This window comes from Cervus elaphus, chromosome 1 (assembly GCF_910594005.1).
Source record: "Cervus elaphus chromosome 1, mCerEla1.1, whole genome shotgun sequence".
NCBI lineage: Eukaryota > Metazoa > Chordata > Mammalia > Artiodactyla > Cervidae > Cervus > Cervus elaphus.
In genome coordinates this window covers 35,508,434-35,526,346 of record NC_057815.1, presented here as the reverse complement: position 1 = coordinate 35,526,346, position 17,913 = coordinate 35,508,434, and the positions used below count along the sequence as shown (strand labels likewise).

General features: G+C 41.3%; 1 protein-coding gene across 1 annotated transcript in view; it reads right to left on the bottom strand.

Annotated features, from left to right (window-relative positions):
• C1H11orf53 (chromosome 1 C11orf53 homolog) overlaps positions 1–12,179 on the bottom strand; it is a 38,655-nt gene extending 26,476 nt beyond the window's left edge. The window contains exons 1-2 of the mRNA XM_043920046.1: positions 12,089–12,179; positions 2,274–2,383 (exon numbers count right to left, since the gene is read on the bottom strand). Of these exons, the coding sequence (XP_043775981.1) occupies positions 2,274–2,383; positions 12,089–12,098 (120 nt within the window). The 5' untranslated portion in view covers positions 12,099–12,179. The remainder of the gene's footprint in view (positions 1–2,273; positions 2,384–12,088) is intronic.
• Positions 12,180–17,913: the final 5,734 nt, after the last annotated feature.

Here is a 17,913-nt window from a genome sequence, read left to right as displayed (position 1 = left end):
GCAATGCTGCCCAGTCTTTTGTTTTGAGCATTCAGTGTAGTGCTTGGTTATAGGGTCATATATTTTTAAAATATATAAGCATTTTTCCTTTCCACCAGGTTATTTGATGTTTAATGGCACAGACCATGTATCACATGGTTCCTGTACCCACTTCTGTATTACATTCACAGTGTCACTGGGCCAGTCGCAATAGCTCAGCAAATTCTTATCTGGGTAGAGATAAGAAACTTGGCTCGGGGGAGGGGTTTGATAGTTGCTCTTTGCTCTGTGGTGAAGTTCTTATACTGTGATGTGCAAAGAAATCACTCAAGGAGCTTATTAAAAATGACCATTCCCTGGCCCCAGCCCTGTAATAACTCTATGTTCATAGACATTGTACAGGGATGAGGAGTCTGCATTTTAAAATTACAGTGTAACATGACTTATTATTGTTTATATTGTTATGTCTTTTTAAAAAGCGAACACATCAAAAAAAAAAAAAAAAAAAAGAAAACATACTCAGCCACAGAGCTTAAAAAATCATGTTAGGGAGTTTTTAAATAAAAATATATTTACCTCGACCATTTGAATAGGAACCTCTTTGTCTTGTTATATAATTCCGTCTGGCACAGCGCCTTATCATTGTGTATGTGTATCCATGACGATGTCAAGGAGGGAGTTATACCCTGACTCACACGGGGTAGACACACTATCAGCTCCTTGCCTATGGCATTGCGCTCATTTTACTCTTATCTTCCCAACTGACCGCGCACCTGGAACTTTAGCAAGTTTCACAATCCTAGCGGTGGGGGTGGCCAAGCACTCCACTTGCATCCATGAAGCTGTGGTTCACTCAGAGTAGACTCTGAATTCTCTCTCTCTCTCAAGAGACTCGATTCATAGGGTCGCTTTTAACTCCCATTCCAGATGATCCTGAGGAAGTTTTACAAGGAACATGGTACTATGAGCAGACGAGAAGCTGATTATTCAGATTTCTGTTTATCAACTAAGCTCCATTTGTTGAACTAGAAGATAAGAGGAGGTTCCGAAGAAATGAAGACCCCAAAATACAAGGGGTTCTTAGATGGCAGGAAATTGAATCTGGAGTCAGTTCACTTGAAACACGTCCCAGAAGTTTGACTCTGCAGCAGTGTTGAAGCTGGTGCTGATGTTCAGAGCAGAACATACTGGAAGAACCAGTTTGCCCTGTGTCCCAGCCCCTGTGGTTGGTGTTATATGTGGCCCCCTCCTTTATTCTTGGTCATCTGTTCCCATGTCCTGACCCCAGCAATGCCCTGGGGGATGTCTGATATTCATGTTGTTATATTTCACCCAATAAGGTGAGTGATTATATACCCAACCTGATAGCCAACTGCTATCTCCATTCAAGAATCATTGTTGGAGATTTGGGTGTAACTACTTAAACATTTTAGGTATAGAGAGGGGCTATTTATGAAGACAAGGGTGACAGACAGAGATATTAGACTTAAGACAACTCCTACCGGGATTTTAAAATCTGATTTTGCATGTTACAGAGAAGTTGTTTGTTCATAAGTTGTCTCTATCAGATTTAGAATAACCTGGGGGTGAAGGTCTGCCTGCAGTGTGGGAGACCTAGGTTTGATCCCTGGGTCAGGAAGATCCCCTGGAGAAGGAAATGGCAGCCCACTCCACTCTTCTTGCCTGTAAAATCCCATGGACGGAGGAACCTGGCAGGCTACAGTCCATGCAGTCGCAGAGTCAGACATGACTGAGTGACTTCCCCTGCTGTGGGTGAAGGTCAGCTTTATTTCTACCAAACGAACCATTGCTAGTTCCTGACTGGGGTAAATGACAATGTCAGGATACATCATCATTTCATATCCATGAGGTGAAGTGGGCAGCCTATAAATTCACAGAGCTCTTGGAATCCTTGCTCATAGATTGACATATGTGCCATAATGTTAATAATAGTAATTATATAGTGTGTGTGCCAGCTAAAGGGAGACCCCATGGACTGTAGCCCACCAGACTCCTCTGTCCGTGGAATTCTCCAGACAAGAATACTGGCGTGGGTACTTATTCCCTTTTTCAGGGGATCTTCCTGATCCAGGGATTGAACCCAAGTCACCTGCATTACAGGCAGATTCTTTACCTTCTGAGCCACCAGGGAAGCCCTGGCTAACACTTGCTATGGAGAATATCAGACTTAAGAGGTTAGAGACTGGTGTGAAAATAAAAGGAAGGGGAGATAACTAACCTTAATAGAGGACTTAGCCCCCAAAGACTTTAGAATGTATTTAACTGAGACTTACATTAAACCTTGAGTTACTTGTCTGCCTGGATCGTTTTTCGGCCAGCAGGTCTTTGACCGTGTGCTTCACTCTCACTCCTTGATACACTCGTTTGCTGTAGTCTCCTGGGACTTAAGCAAATGGAACAGTAAGAATCAAATGTAGATGGTATAATTAGGTTAACCTCCCTAGGGATGCATTCAAAGGCTAATTTTTGTGATGCTATTTTCTTATTAGAATGTTAGACTTGAGTTTGAAGTGATTTCAACAGAGGTCATTTAGTCCTATCTCCTGGTTCCTGATAGAAACCGATCCAAGCTTTGCTTAAGTGAAAGAAAGACTACTCCCCCCTTTACACAACAGCTCTTCAACGTGTCCTCTTTTTTGTATTCTCGATTTTCCAAGATTTACTCCTGAAAGATTTACAATGTATGCTCTAACTACAAGATCAAGGATTGGATGCAACTTGAAATAATGCTTAGGATACGGTGCAAAAGTTGGATTTGTACGATTCAGGTTACAGAGTGACATTCTTGCTGCCTCACCTTCCTACCTGATGTGGGTGAACAGGTCAATTGGACTGTTTTAAGAAGATAATGTTATAAAGAAGGAAGTTATTTTTTATCTCTTCACTGCACTAATAATGTATTTTTATTTTTTAAATTTTATTTATTTATTTAGCTGCAGCTAGTCTTAGTTGCAGCCTGTGGGATCTACTTTCCTGACCAGGGATCGAACCTGGGCTCACCTGCATAGGAAGTATGGTGCTTTAGCCACTGGACAACCAAGGAAGGCCCTATTAAATGTATTTTTAATTTCTGAAATTAAATCCAAGGCTACTTGCGTTATTTCATTTGTTTCACTTCACAGATGAAGAAACTGAGGTTTGGGGCTAAGTTATTTGAAAGGCTTCATAGCTGCTAGTAAACAGCTGAGCTAGGGTCCAGATTTAGGTCATATTGTAGCTCTAATTACCAAAAAAATCCTTACTTTTCACCGTGACAAAATGACAGAGAGATAACAGCCAATAGACAAAAATATTTTCCCGATGTTCTGAAATTGGCAGCACTGTTTCCATAAGCAGTGACTTCATTGTCACTGAGGATGGTCAGGCAGGGACAGAAACACCTTTTGTCTGGAGTGCTATAGAAAGCATTTAAGCACTGAATTAGCAGTTGAACTACAAGAATTAAAAGATATTTTCTAACTCTGAACTCCTTGTTCTATAGTAGGTTGGTTGGTTTCAATTAATTTTAGTTGAGGTGTTGCTGGCTTACCAGCATTTTCAGCTGGCACAGAACTCAGCATTAGCCTGTACGGCATAGAACCAAAAAATCTTCTCTAGTCTAGGATTGACTTAGGAGTCAAATCTTATTACAGAAAGAATAAAAAGAAGGAAAGAAAGAAGAAATCCAAATCAAAATGAGAGGTAGAGTGGAGCATTGGGTGGAAGAGGCTGCTGGCCTGGCAACCAGTGCTTGCTGACTTCGTATGAGCCATTGACTTCGGAAAATTACAATTTCTCAGCCCTATTTTTTAATCTGTATAATGGGTATAATAGTCTCTCTAAAACTGACCACAAAATTTTATAAGATATGCATGTGAAAATGTTGCTAAAAGTACCAAAGTAAATACAAAATGTCTGCACACAATGAGGGAGACAAAAAACAAACAAACAAAAAACTCATAAAACTAGGTTCCAAGACAATTTATCATTCAATTCAAATAAAGTTCACATGCAATCTTATTTCGGCAGAAAAGTTATTTGACTGATCCTTTGGGTCTTATTTTGACAGGATTTGGTCTATATATCTTTTAATTAAAGAGGCTTGCAGTATCTCTTTCAAATCAGCCTCAAATTGAAAGCTTAAGGATTTTATGTTTGTTCCAAAGGAATCTAAATGTTGCTCTTAGAATTGTGTCTGAGGCCTTATTTTGGGGGGAAACACCAAGAGTGCATTTATTCATCAATAATTTATTGAGTATTTTTTATGTGTCAGGCATTGTGTTAGAGCTGGGAATACAAAAGAACATGCTATCTTGTGGGAGGCAAGAAATACTCAATTATAAGGCAAATGTGCTAAGTACAAGTACAGAAATATGCATGAACAGAATACTCAGAAAAACACAGAGTGTGGCAATTCTTCATGAGCGTGGGGACAGATTTAGGGAAGGCAAGTTGATAGCAGAGGTAAGAGGTGGGTATGATGATTAATGGGCAAGAGCAATCCAGGTATGGAGGGCAGCAGGACAAAGGCCTAGAGGCAAGACGAGAAGGAGGGAGAAAATGAGGTTGGGGAAAGGAAATGAAGGAGCCTCAGTCATGAAGTTTCTCATGGGTAAAGGAGTTCGGACTTTATCTTGTTGGCAGTGAGCCATTGGAGGCTTCTGAGTATGGGGGTAGTGTGGTTAGATTTGCATTTGAGATAGACTTTTCTAACAGCTGTATGAAGGGCAGATTCAGATTTAAGAATCACAGAGCCACAGGGAGAACAGTCAGCAAGATTCCAGGATAATTCATCCAAGAGATTGTGGGGTCTGAGTAAGGGTTGACAGGAGGGCGAGGAGAGGACAGTAAACAATAATTTGGAAATTATTATTTAGATGTAGGAGGGAAAGGGGAGGGAACATTCAAGGGTGATTCTCAGGCTTCCACCATGGGATTGGTTTGGGTACACAAGTTTCAGAGTCATCATAATGCCGATAGTAATGAAACCAAGAAAGAGCATAAACTTTCTTGGAATGTTTGCAAATTAGAACCATACCATTGTGCACTGGCTTCCCATGAGGCCCTAGTGGTAAAGAACCCAGGTGCCAATGCAGGAGACAATCCCTGGGTGGGGAAGATCTCCTGGAGGAGGGCGTGGCAATCCATGCCAATATTCTTGCCTGAAGAATCCCGTGGACAGAGGAGCTTGGCGGGCTACAGGCCACAGAGTCAGACACGACTGAGGCAATTTAGCACACATGCACCGTGGTGCACACAAAGACCATATGCATCTGGCATGTTGGGATAAATAGGCCAGGATTCTCCCAACAGCTCAGAGGATCAATATTTTGGGAACTCGTACAATGATGATTCCTGACACACTGGTTGGGAAGTTGTAGACTAAATGATCAAAGATAGAAGCCTGGGGTATATCCACATTTGAAGGGTTGTCAGAGGAGATGGAGGGAACCCTAGTGAAAAAGAAATGGTTGGAGAAGAACCAGAAAAACAGCAACAACAAGAGAATAAGACATTACAGAATTTGAGGGAAGGAATTTTGAGAAAGAAGGAAAAAGAATAAGATACAACAGAATTGTCCAGGAGGATAAGGACAGCAAAACATCCATTGCTTTCACTCCAGTAGCTGGTGTTGACTTAGCAAGAGCAGTTTTGGGAGTGTGAGGTCATCAGAAGCCAAGTACTAATGTCATAGGCAGAGGTGGAGACAGGGAGACTACTTCTTGAAGTTTGAAGTAGAAAGGGAAATAAGAGGTTGGATGATCATTGGAGAGAACTACAGGGTCAAGGAGAGGTTTGTGTATGTTTTTGTATCCATTTAATGAATTCCTGGAAGGAGATACTTGAGAATATTTGAACAGGAAGAGGGAGGGACTGAAGATTTAGGAAAGAGGGAAAAAATGATGGAAGGAGATCTTCAAGAGGAAGCAAGAAATTGGGGTCAAGGGCAAAAGCTGGCTCTCAACATTTGAGCCTGGAATAAAGAAGGGCAGGGGAGGGGTGGTGGTTGGAGCATGTGGTCAGTAACTAAGATGCCTCTGGGGCCCGTCTAGCAGCCTGGTATACGAGAGTGATTCAAGCACTAAAACTGAGAACAAAACAGGAGTCAAAGCAAGACAGAAAAGTCAAAGTGAGAGTACACACCAGTGATCCTCAGTGTGAACCTGGCGTCAGGAGCAATAGCACTGGCTAAGAATGTGTTAAAAATGCAGATTCTCAGGTCCTTCTCCAGATATACTGAATCAGAAACTGTAGGGGTGGACCCAGCAATTGTGTCTTAAGAAGCCCTTCGGGTGATTCTGATGTTCTCTGAAGTCTGAACCTTCTGTTCTCTGAACCTTCAGAGGTTCTCAGATATACACATGAGTAGGGATTTTATAAGTTTCCTGTGGAGGCGGGGGCCAGCTCTAACCTAGGCATTCCTAGCTGAGCAAAAAGGGGGAACGTCTGGCTGATTGATGGAGGTGTGGACTTGGGTCTGAGAAGTCTGGGGTGGATGTTGAAGAGGTCCAGGCTGATCCTTTGTGTGTTTGCAGACTGTCTTGTTTTTACTTTTTTTGGGAAGGGCTTTTTAATTGATGTGTTAAATCTGAATTATTTATTTATGTTTTATGTGTATGCCAAAAAGCCTAGAGGAAATATACCTGTTCTAAATAAGTTTAACAAATAACCACATGGAGACTAATAGAGGGATAAAATTCTTGAGATGACCAACAAACAGATTAAAACTTCTGAAGTTTTGCCATAAAAAAAAATCAGTCTTACGTACCGGTTGGCACTGACTTTGGTGCAAAATATGGGGCTATATGCCGCAGGGGATGCAAAATAAATTTAGAACTTACAACAGATGTCCTCAAAGACACCTTATTTTAGTGAGAGAAATAGACATTCACTTGTGAGGGATTAGGGGAGGGGGAAGAGCGTATTTTAGTTTGTTGATGAAAACTTTGTGGGAAGGGATGGGACTTAAGCTTGATTCAGACTGACGTGGATAGGTTAGGAGGAGGGAGAAAGGTCATGTATATTAGACTTAGCATGAGCAAAGGCAGAGGCTGGTGGGAAAGAGCAAGGCATGTGGAAAGCAAGGGGACAAACTAAGGTCATTGGAATTAATAGATTTAAATGCCATCAATATACAGATGAAGTTCAAATGGGTACCCCTAGCCCAGACCTGTCCTGGACTTTAGACTTCGATGTCCATCTTTTTTCAGATGTATAGTAGACGTTTCAAACTCCACACGCCCAGCTCTGAACTTTGTTCTTCCCTCTGTATTTGCTTATCTGAAACCTTCCTGTCTCAATGGTGATGATGGTGCTGGGCTCAGTCGTGTCCGACTCTTTGCAGCCCCACAGACTGTAGCCTGCTAGGCTCCTCTATCCATGGACGTTTTCAAGCAAGAATATTGGAGTGGGTTGCCATTTCCTACTCCAGGGAATCTTTGCAACCCCGGGATCAAATCTGCATCTCTTGCATCTCCTGCATTGGCACCCCTTCCTGTCTCAGTTGATGGCAACTCCATTCTTCTGATTGCCCAGAAGCTATAGAGTCACTCTTGGTTCCTCTCTTTTCTCTCAGACTTCACAATCCATCCTTTAGGAGTTTGATGGTGCCACCTATGAAACAGACCAGAATCTGCAGATTTTTCTCCAGCTCCACTGGTAATCTGTTTGTTAGTCACTCAGTTGTGTCCGACTCTTTGCAACCCCATGGACTGTAGCCCACGAGGCTCCTCTGTCCATGGAATTTTCCAGGCAAGAATACTGGTGTGGGTAGCCATTCCCTTCTCTAGGAGATCTTTCCAATCCAGGGTTTGAACCCAGGTCTCCTGCATTGCAGGCAGATTCTTTACCATCTGAGCCACAGGGACGTGCCACCCCCCACCCCGCCCACCACCACCTGCTGCTAATATCCAGGTACAATTGACTGTCATCTCTGATAAAGATACTGCAGTAGCCTTCCAACCGATCTCTTTGCTTCTATTCTTCCTCCATCCCTGGTCTATCTTAACACAACAGCCAAAGTGATTCTTTCTAAAGAACAAATTCCAGTTGCCTCAGTTCTCTTCTCAAAACCACACAATGGCTCTCCATTTTACTCAGAGTAAAAGCCAAGGTCCTCACGATGGCCCAACATAAACTTGTGCCCCCACATCTCTGATCTCATCTTGTGATACTGTATGTACTCCAGACAGTTTCTGAAACACATCGACCCACCACTTCTGCCTTAGGACCTTTGCATTAGAGGCTGTCCTCTCTATCTGGAATATTCTTCTCTGCCACCCACATGACTAAATGCCCTTGTTTCCCTCAAGATTTGGCTCAAATGTCATTTTCTCAATGAGAACATATTTAAAGTTGCATTTACCCTCTTTTACTTTTTCTATACGTTGCTTGTCACTTTTTAAATATCCTATATACTTTCCTTATTTATTAAGTTTATTGTTAATTGTCTTCCTCTCCCTTGCTAGAGTGTAAGTTCCACAAGGATGGGAATCTTTGCTTGCTTTACCTCATTGGAACATTTTAAGTGCCGACGCCTAGAACAGCACTTGGCACTTATTAATGTGAAAGTCGCTCAGTTGTGTCAGACTCTTTGTGATCCCATGGACTATACAGTTCATGGAATTCTCCAGGCCAGAGTAATGGCAAGGCAGTTAGTAGTCCTCCAGGAAATATTTGTTGAAAGTGTTTTTTTTTTTTTTTTTTTGGTTGAGAATAATGGAAATGTTGAAGGTCTTGAAAATCAGGCTGTAAAAGTCTATTCTTTATGTTGTAGATGGTGAAAACCACTATTCCTTTTGAATAGGGGAGTATTATGACTTTACCATATTTAGGAAGATTTGGAATTCTGGGGGGAAGATTAATCTAAGGGCACACCTCAGGATGGGTTAAGGATGAAGACGCAGAGAGGATGGAAAATGATAAAACAGTGACAGGCTAGCCAGAAACTTTGGAAATGAACAGGAAAGGGCAGGTTTAAGGAATCTTAAAGGTCTCTTTCAAAAGAACACACACACACACACACACGTACAGACACATACTACCATGATTAAGAAGAGAACTCAAGAAGCCAGGAAGATTGGTTCTGACACAGAAAAAAAGAGTTCAGTTTTGAATATGCTGACTCTGAGGTTGTGGTGGCTTAATCAAGTGAAATTATCCTGTGGACAGATGAGAACTTCGACAAGGGTTAGAGTTGTATATCTCAGAAACCTCTCTAAAACTATGCTAACTAGAACTATGGAAATAAAGTTCTCCAAGAAGACTTTTCAGCAAAAGGAGTAGAAATCCAAGCCCTGAGCCCTGGGAAAAGGTGATAGTTCTGATGCCCAGGGAAAGGCAGGAGATAGGGAGGGTCAAGGCAGACGCGGGTGGGGGACGGGGCAGAGCTGTAGGCATGTGATGCCGTGGTGTGGTAGCAACAGGGGCCTGAAGGAAAGAGGAAGTGTAGAGGAAGAGGAATAATCAGGGGTGTTAAGTATCTGGGACCTGCTGCTGCTGCTGCTACGTTGCTTCAGTCATGTCCGACTCTGTGTGACCCCGTAGACGGCAACCCACCAGGCTCCACCATCCCTGGGACCTAGTAGGTGCTTAATAACTACTTGTGGAGTAAATAAAATGCTTTAGAGAATCTGAGGAAAATGGGGGCACAAAAAGGCTGGAGATCTTTAGAATGTGGGAGAGATCAGTTTCATCTGGAGCATGGGTGGTAAGAAAATTAGGACAATGGGGATAAACCAGGCTCTGAGGTGAATACAAAAAAGGCTAGTTAAAATACATGTTATTAAAACATGGAACCTCCTAACAACTCTTTAAACCTATTACCCAGATTACTCTTCCTGTTTTGGGGAATTCTGAAAGTTCCTTAACCTACCCTATCCTCCTTTTTAAAAGAAGAATGATATTTAGAGTTTAAAAATATTGCCAGTATGCCTATTTCCAAACGTTTCCCCCCTTGTCCACTGTCTATTTAAAGAATGCACACCTGCATAAACCAGGAGATGCTGAAGAGTTTTTATTCAAATACTCTAGATACAAACTTGCATTCAGATCAGTTGTTGAGAAAACAAAGATGTGTTTCCAGAGAGAAAGCACAAGCAAATTTGTTAATAAGAATCCATGTATCCTTTCGAATTTTGGGGAAAAATTTATGCATCAGTATTGTGACTATGTATACTTAGCAAATTGTCTCAGTCATGCCTTCTCCTCATTCCTATTCACTTTGAAGAAGAACTTGGCCCATAGTAGATTTAACGATGTTATTGCTTTAATATTGTTTCTGAAAATTTCAATTTTTTCTGTCAAATCAAACTCATACATTCTGCAACTGGTTATTAAAAATGTAGGATATTCCTCAATTGTTTTTAGTTATGAAATATAAAATACGCTTGACATTTGAAGCACCTTATTTTACTACTTTTGATGACAGTCTCTGGAATACATTTTCTTGCTTTTAAATTCTTCAGAGTCCCTAAGCAGGTGTGTGTTACATAAGCTAAGGGGATAAAAAAAGAGTTTGAAACAAAAAGAGGATAAAACAAAAACCATCCCCTAACTTTAGAAGACAATTCATATTTTGAGTTGCAACATTAGACAATGGTAAAATTAAGATAATAGACGATGTCTCTCTGAATTGTAGTTCCTGATGGTATGAAATACAGGTACCCTCTCACTTAAGTAGAATAGAATAAACATCCTGAATGATGGATTACTGGTGAACAGCACCCACAGTGGTTCCATTTCTCTGCTTGTCAGGGAAGTGCCGAGAGTGAGGTCTTGGACAGGCCAGTGGTATTACAGTGTGTTGGCCCACTGTCTGGCTCAGGTGCCAGTTCTGGGGCTGTGGGTACCCTCTCGGCCCCCACCGACCTCAGCCTGTCTTGCTCAGGACGAGAGCCCTCTCCCCAGGAGGAGGCAGATCCCCGTGTAGGATGCAGGGCTTCCTCCATGCCCACTAGAGGCTCAGTGAGTGTGGCTCTGCTTCTGGTCTGGGGAAATGATACCATACTAGTTTATTATGGGAAACCTCCAGGACAGCACAAGGAAAAACAAGTTCAGCAGCTAATCGGGAAATGTTCAGTATATTAATTTATACATACTGCTTATGAAATTTTACTCCGAAATAAAGACTAAAACTTCTAAAAAAGTGGAGCTAAATTAGTTAACATGTGAGGATTTTGTAGAAGTTTGGTTTACCTATTACCGTAGGCACCCACGAACCCCTCCCAGTAGTCACCCCCTGGCACTATTTAAGCCTCAGAATTAGATCCAAAAACTTAAAACTTCCATTTATAATCAGTTCTACACTGCAGGAGACAGATTCTCTTATCGCTTTTTAAAAATTTTTGGGGATGAATCTTTGAGGAGTTGTAGAATTTTAAAAAAATATTAATTTTTCTTTCAAGCTACTTTACAAAGTGTTTAAAGAATATTTCTTCTATTATCATTTATTAAAACTTACAATGCTAACTTTTAAATCTCAAGTTTGTGTCTGAAACACAAACTTGACACTAATATTAAACTAATATTATTATGTTGACACTAATATCTGTATCCTCAGAGTGAACAAACCAGGAAAGATCTATATACAGCTTGAATTCATATAATAACAGCTCTTCCTTACTATGTGTATGTGGAAAGTTCTTCATCCTTAATCTTAAAAGCAAGATGCATGAATAAAAGATATTTCAAGCTCTCTATAAATGTGGATTCTTCTCCTGCACTTTTCTTACAGTTGAAAACTTGCTAGAAATTGTTACTGATATACTATATGGCTACACTGGAAAAGAATGCTTTAATATCCAGGTTGTTATTTTATAAAACTAATGTTCAGTAGAATTGATCTTTCAGAAAACATACCCTCATGTACTTGATACAGCAAAATAAATCCAACAATTAGTAATTAAATGTGAACAGAATTGTGAAAATATTATCAAGAGTTCTAAGTTGTTGGTCTCTGGTCTGTTTTGATAGCTTTTCATGTTCAAGCTAAAGTTAGGGATATTTCTTCTTGTCCTTTGCTTTCTGTTATAGCTTTGTGATGTCAAAAATAAACACTAGGCTTCTCAAAGTTTTTAAAAAAAGTTTTAGATAATTGATATTGACTCACCACTTTCCATTCTGGATGGTTCTGGTAAATTTCCTTCTTAAGGCAACGTAGGATTTCAGGTGAATGGTGGATTTTCCTTGATAAGGGAGCCAATCTCCTGGAAAGGTCAGCCTGATTCTGATGGGAAAGGCTTCTTCTGTACATGGTAATGATGCTTCTGAAATGACTTGCTTTAGATTTGATTAAATGCAAATCCTTTGGTGTCTGTTTCTCTACAATTTGCATCCCCAGTGTAGATTATATATGAAGGTACTTTTTCCCTCCCCAAGTAGATTTTTATTCAGTAACAATGAGTTTCCATTAGGAACAAACTCTCTTAAACATTTATTATGGAAACAAGGAATCTATAATTTGTTTTATGAATAGCAGTGGAATTTTCTATCCCTTTTACATAGAGTTTGGTTTTGAAAGATACTGTGTATGAAAGAAACATATTTCCCAGTAGGAAATATAGGTATTATACTGTTAATTCTGTAATTATGAATACATGATTTTTATAAGCTAGGTATCTTTTAGATATAGATAGAATTCAGAAAGGAAGTTGTTTTTGTTTAGGAATAAAAAGAAAAATGAATGTCACTTTAATACAACGGGATAACCTTTTTATCATATATAAAGCATAAATATATTATCTATATTAGAGGTTTCTAAAACCTGCCAGTACTACAGAATCACTAGTGGAGCTTGTTAAAAATACTTTTGCCCAATTCCACAGCCAATCCTAATTCAGAATCATTTGAACCAGGACTCAGAAAGCTATATTTTGAAACAAATTTTTTTGAGTTAAAAAAAAATTTTTTTTTTTTAATGCACAGTCAGCATGAAATCTTCTGGATCAAAATTTAAAGAAACCAAATTTGAGGTCCTTTCTGACATTTTCATTATTTATTTTTACCCGCTATTGCAGCTTAACCTAATTTTGGTCTCCCAGTCTTGAACAAAGTTAGTTCCTGGTTGTTCTGGATTTGTGTAACACTTGGTGTTTTAAGACTTCAGGCTCCCTGGTGGCTCAGACAGTAAAGAATCTGCCTGCAGTGAAGGAGACCAGTGTTTGATCCCTGGGTCAGGAAGATCCCCTGGAAGAGGCCTTGGCAACCCACTCCAGTGTTCTCGCCTGGAGAATCCCTGTGGACAGACGAGCCTGGAGGGCTACGATCCACAGGGTTGCCAAGCGTTGGACACGACTAAGCGACCAACACTTCAGGCCTTCAAATAGGTGACAACAAATGTTCCTCCAGCTCTGCATCACATGCGCATTTCAGAGAGATGGAATCCAGAAAACAGTGGTTGTGTTTTAGTCAAAGGGTGTTCTGGACATCTTCCGAGGTCCTGGAGACTGGTTCAGAAGATCAGCATAGTTGAAACTGATTTCATAATAAAAACGAAAAATTATCTGCCCTTTATTCTCTCATTCTCTCATGAATGCCCAGAGGAGTTTTCTAGAAGCTGCATGAACTGTGCTACTGCAGCATATTGAATGGAGAAGCAGATAGAGTCCAGCTGTTTTTCTGAAGCCAGGCAGTCAGGCCATTTGTAAAATTGTAAAACAGTGCTACCCTTTTCAATAAATTTGTTTAGGGTTTGGAAATCATAGCTATTTTTATGAAAAGTTATTTATGTTGACATGTTATGGTTTATCATAACTATTTTAAATGAATAATGAATATTTTAAATACTATTAGTTTTAACTTACAATGTAATAAATATATGTGAATATAAGTCCTATAAAAAGCTGGTTGATGTCCTTAACTGTGTATAAAAAAGTAAGGGGTTCTGAGACTGAATAGCTTGAAAACTCTCCTCTGGAAGAACATTTGTAGTTCAAATGAGCTTCTAGAATGTTCTAACTCACAGTAGATTTGAGGACGTTGTGTCTGCGTTTCTCTTACTGATAGACTACACCTTTGTGGTCTCCACATTTCTATAAGAACACCAAAATGACAAATTTATTTCAATTTTCCAGTTTCCTGCACCTGTTTTCTTTACTCTTTTAAGCAAATGAGAAGACACAGAGAGAGGATAACCACATTGGTCCCAGAGCCTGTGATTTGTATCCTATTTTAGGCAGGAGTGCCCTGCTGGGCATCCAAATTCATTCTTGCTTACTCTTTGAACCAATAGCTCTATATTAAAATGAAATATAAAAATTTAAGCCACAGCAAATTCTCTAACATGTATATTCTTCTCAACACTGTAGTTTTAAAAGAGCTGGAGCATTATAAAACTTCCAAGTGTAATGGAACCTTTTACAAACATAGATACAGCACCCGCTGCTGAAAGGAAAGAGCTCATCCTCCTCAGCATGGCACTTCTATGGTCTGGCCCATCCTACCTTTCTTCCTGTTTACCATTTCTTCCCCTAGCACAGCCTCCACCCCAATGCACAGTGCGGTCCTTGACCACCTGCCTCAGAATTACCTGCAACACTCAATCAGTGCAGTCTATCTTAGATTTACTGAATCTAGGATAAATCTGGCCATCCTGTCAGATAATCTGCATTATACATTATAATTGTGACTCTTAATAAATACTGAAGGTTAAGACTTGCTCTAGCTATAACCGACCACTCAGTGATTTTCAGGATTCAGCAGAAATGCTACCTTCTCCAGGCAATTTGCTTTTATACTCAAGATGGATTCAGTGGCCCATTCATGGTGCTTCTTGTTTGAATCTCTAATGGCACTGATTTCATGCTGCTTTCTATTCTGGTCAATGGTTTTTGCATAGCCATCCCCCATCCTCAGTCAGAATGCCTCTCCCTTCTGCTCTGTATTCTGCTCTTAACTGTGTTGATGGTGCTGTGCACCTAGAAAGTCCCCAGTGAGCGCCTGCCATCCTGAACCTTGCTACAGAAGGCATCAGAGATGCGAGTTACTGGGTAGCAGTAGCAATATGAGATAAAGCATAGCAGAGGGAATTCCATTTTTCATGGTAGAGAAATGTTATCACAAGTACTGAGTTAGCCAGAAAGTTCGTAAGATGTTACAGAAAAACCTGGATGAAGTTTCTGGCCAACCCAATATAATCTTTCTCTTTACACAAACTGAACACAACTGAACACAACACCAAAGAGCTTGTAATCATCTTCCTGTAGGCTGCTCCTGCATCTATAGCTCAAATCATAGATTTTCTAGAAACATTTTAATATAGAAATGTCTAGTACACTGCAGAAGCATTTCAGAGATTAGACATTATTGGGACAGCTGAGATGCACTGAAGTTGAGAAATTGATTTGCAATCAATACAGGCTTGAGCTTTAAAAGTTGGCTGTAGTACACTTGCTGTATTTGCATAGAACTCCAGAATTGTTTACATAGAATTAGATAAATTTAAAAAGAAATCCCCGGAGAGAACAAGGTGGTGGAGGAGTAGGTGGATGTGGAGTACTTCTCTCTCCACCAGTACATCAGGAATACACCTTCAGACACAGAAGTGGATGCCGAACAACAGCTGAGGGTGGACAGGAGTACCTGATCAGAGGAAAAGAATGTATAGAACCATGCAAAACTCAGTAGGATGAAGGAACTAGGGGGAAAAACAGGAGTGTTAGGACTGGACCTGCCCTTTGGGAACTGAAGCAGGGATCCAATTCCCACATCAGGGCAATTGTCTGAGTCAGAGGAGAGACATTTAAGGCTGAGAGGGTAACAGCTGATCTGTGGCAGCCTAAATGGAATGAGAATCAGACAGTCCTTGCTGCACCCATACATACCCCAGACAGGGACGCAGGTCCCCTGGAAAGTGCAGTGGCTGGGAGCTGGAGTTTGGGGACTGTGGAGCAATCCCAGGGCAAGGGTTGCTGTTGATTGCAGAGAGGTGCATTGAGGGGGTGTGAGGAAGGAGGTTGTGGTGGGAAAGGGCTGTGGAGGAAAGCCAGGCAGCCATGGAAGCAAGGCGATACTGCTGAGTCATGCGTAGGGGGTGGAGCCATCACCATAGCCTCTCTCCCCCCCCACACCAGCACTGGCAGCTGAACAATAGAGAGGCTGGCCCATCAAACATCTGAGGGACTGAACTACAGAGCAGGACTCCACCCAGGATGCTCCTTTAAGTGACGGATGTGCAGATCTACAGAGTAAGACCCCAGCCAGGGCGCCCCTTTAAGTGCCTGACATGCTGATCTACAGAGTAGGACCCCAGCCAGGGCTCCCCTTTAAGTACCTGACGTGCTGATCTACAGAGTAGGACCCCCCAGGAGGGCCCTTTTATGTGCCTGACACGCTGAACAGCAGAGAAGGACCCCAGGCAAGGGAGCCCTCTAAGTGCCTGAACGGGCGGAGCTATGGAGAAAGACTGGCCAAAGAGGCCTTCAATCGCCAGCTACAAGAGGCTCGAAAAAAGACTCTGAGAGGACCATAACTCCTGCGGCAGAGGCAGCCTGTCCCTGCATACTTGGCGCTGCCAGGGTCCCCGCAAGCCAAGCAGCTGCGCCACCTTCACACTCAACTCTCACTGGGGCAGAGCTGCCACAGGCAAAACAGGTCTTGCATCTATGCACTCAGGGTCGCTTCAGTTGTGTCCAACTCTTTGCTACCCTATAATCTGTGGCCCACCAGGCTTCTCTGTTAGGGAGGTGGGTTCTCCAGGCAAGAATACTGGAGCATATTGGCCAATACTGGTTGCCATATCCTTCTAGAGCACTACATTTCCTGCTGCCCTAGCTGCCAACTCCCCTGAGAACCTGGTGCTGCCAGAACCCCTGTGACCCAAGCAGCTGCACCACCTCCACCCCTGGCCCTCACAGGGGCAGACCCAAGTCCTCCAGGGCAGCCTCAGGAGCTAACCCCAGTGGGCAACCCACATGCAGAGGTGGAAATAAAACCGCAATTGAAACCAGGGGCAGTGTGGCTAAAGAAGAAGACCCAAAACCTTCCCACCAGCTATACAAGCTGCAGATTAAATCCACACAACCAACTAACCAGACTCTGTATCTATGGAATATATAAAAGGTTATTTAGAGCTCCCACAGAAGACAGTGCACTACTTTTGATAGCTGTGGACATTGGAGGCAAGAACGCACAGGAGTAGGACAAGATTAGGATCTGAGCTGCCCCCACAGCAGATCCAGAGACCAGCAGAGTGTTGGGGGGCATCCTAGGGAGGTGAGGTGGACTGTGACTCCCAGCGAGGGAAAGGACTCTGACAGCAGTGACTCAAGAAAAACATTTATATTTTTATGTTTTGACTTGTTCTGCAGATTCTTTTGGACTTTTTTCTTTTGCCTCCTTTCTCCCCACTCTGTTGTAGTTGTTCATTTTATTGGCACTATGAAATCTAATTAAGCTTTTGAGCTTTTTTCCCCCTCAGTCATATTTTTTATTGTTGTTATAAACCTCTGCCACTTTTACAGTTCTGTGGAGTTCTCCTCCCCCTTTTTTCTTTTCTCTTTTTTTAATTTTAATTTTTTAAATGTATTGTTATTTTTTCTACATTTATTCTTTTGTTTGCCTTCCATACTGTTCTTTTCCTCTTGCAGTTACTCTTTAATGTATATAAATCTTCTTCATCTACTTCTATTCAACTTTGCATGTCTATTCTTTCTTTCTTTACTTTCCTCTCAACATATTTGTTAGTTTTGTTTTCATTGCTTTATTCCCCACTTGGCATCTTGCTCTAGTTTTGTTTTCCAGTTTGTGCTTTAGTCAGTTTTGTTCTTAACTGGTAAATATAATTTTTGATTCCCTTTGTTTGCCTGGTCAATCTACTGTACTTTATTTTTGTTGGACAGTTTTGACTTTGCTTATGGGTGTATATGTATATGTGTATATTCCATTATTTTAATTATTATTTGCCTGATTTTTATAACTGCCCTTTGTCTGGGGTTC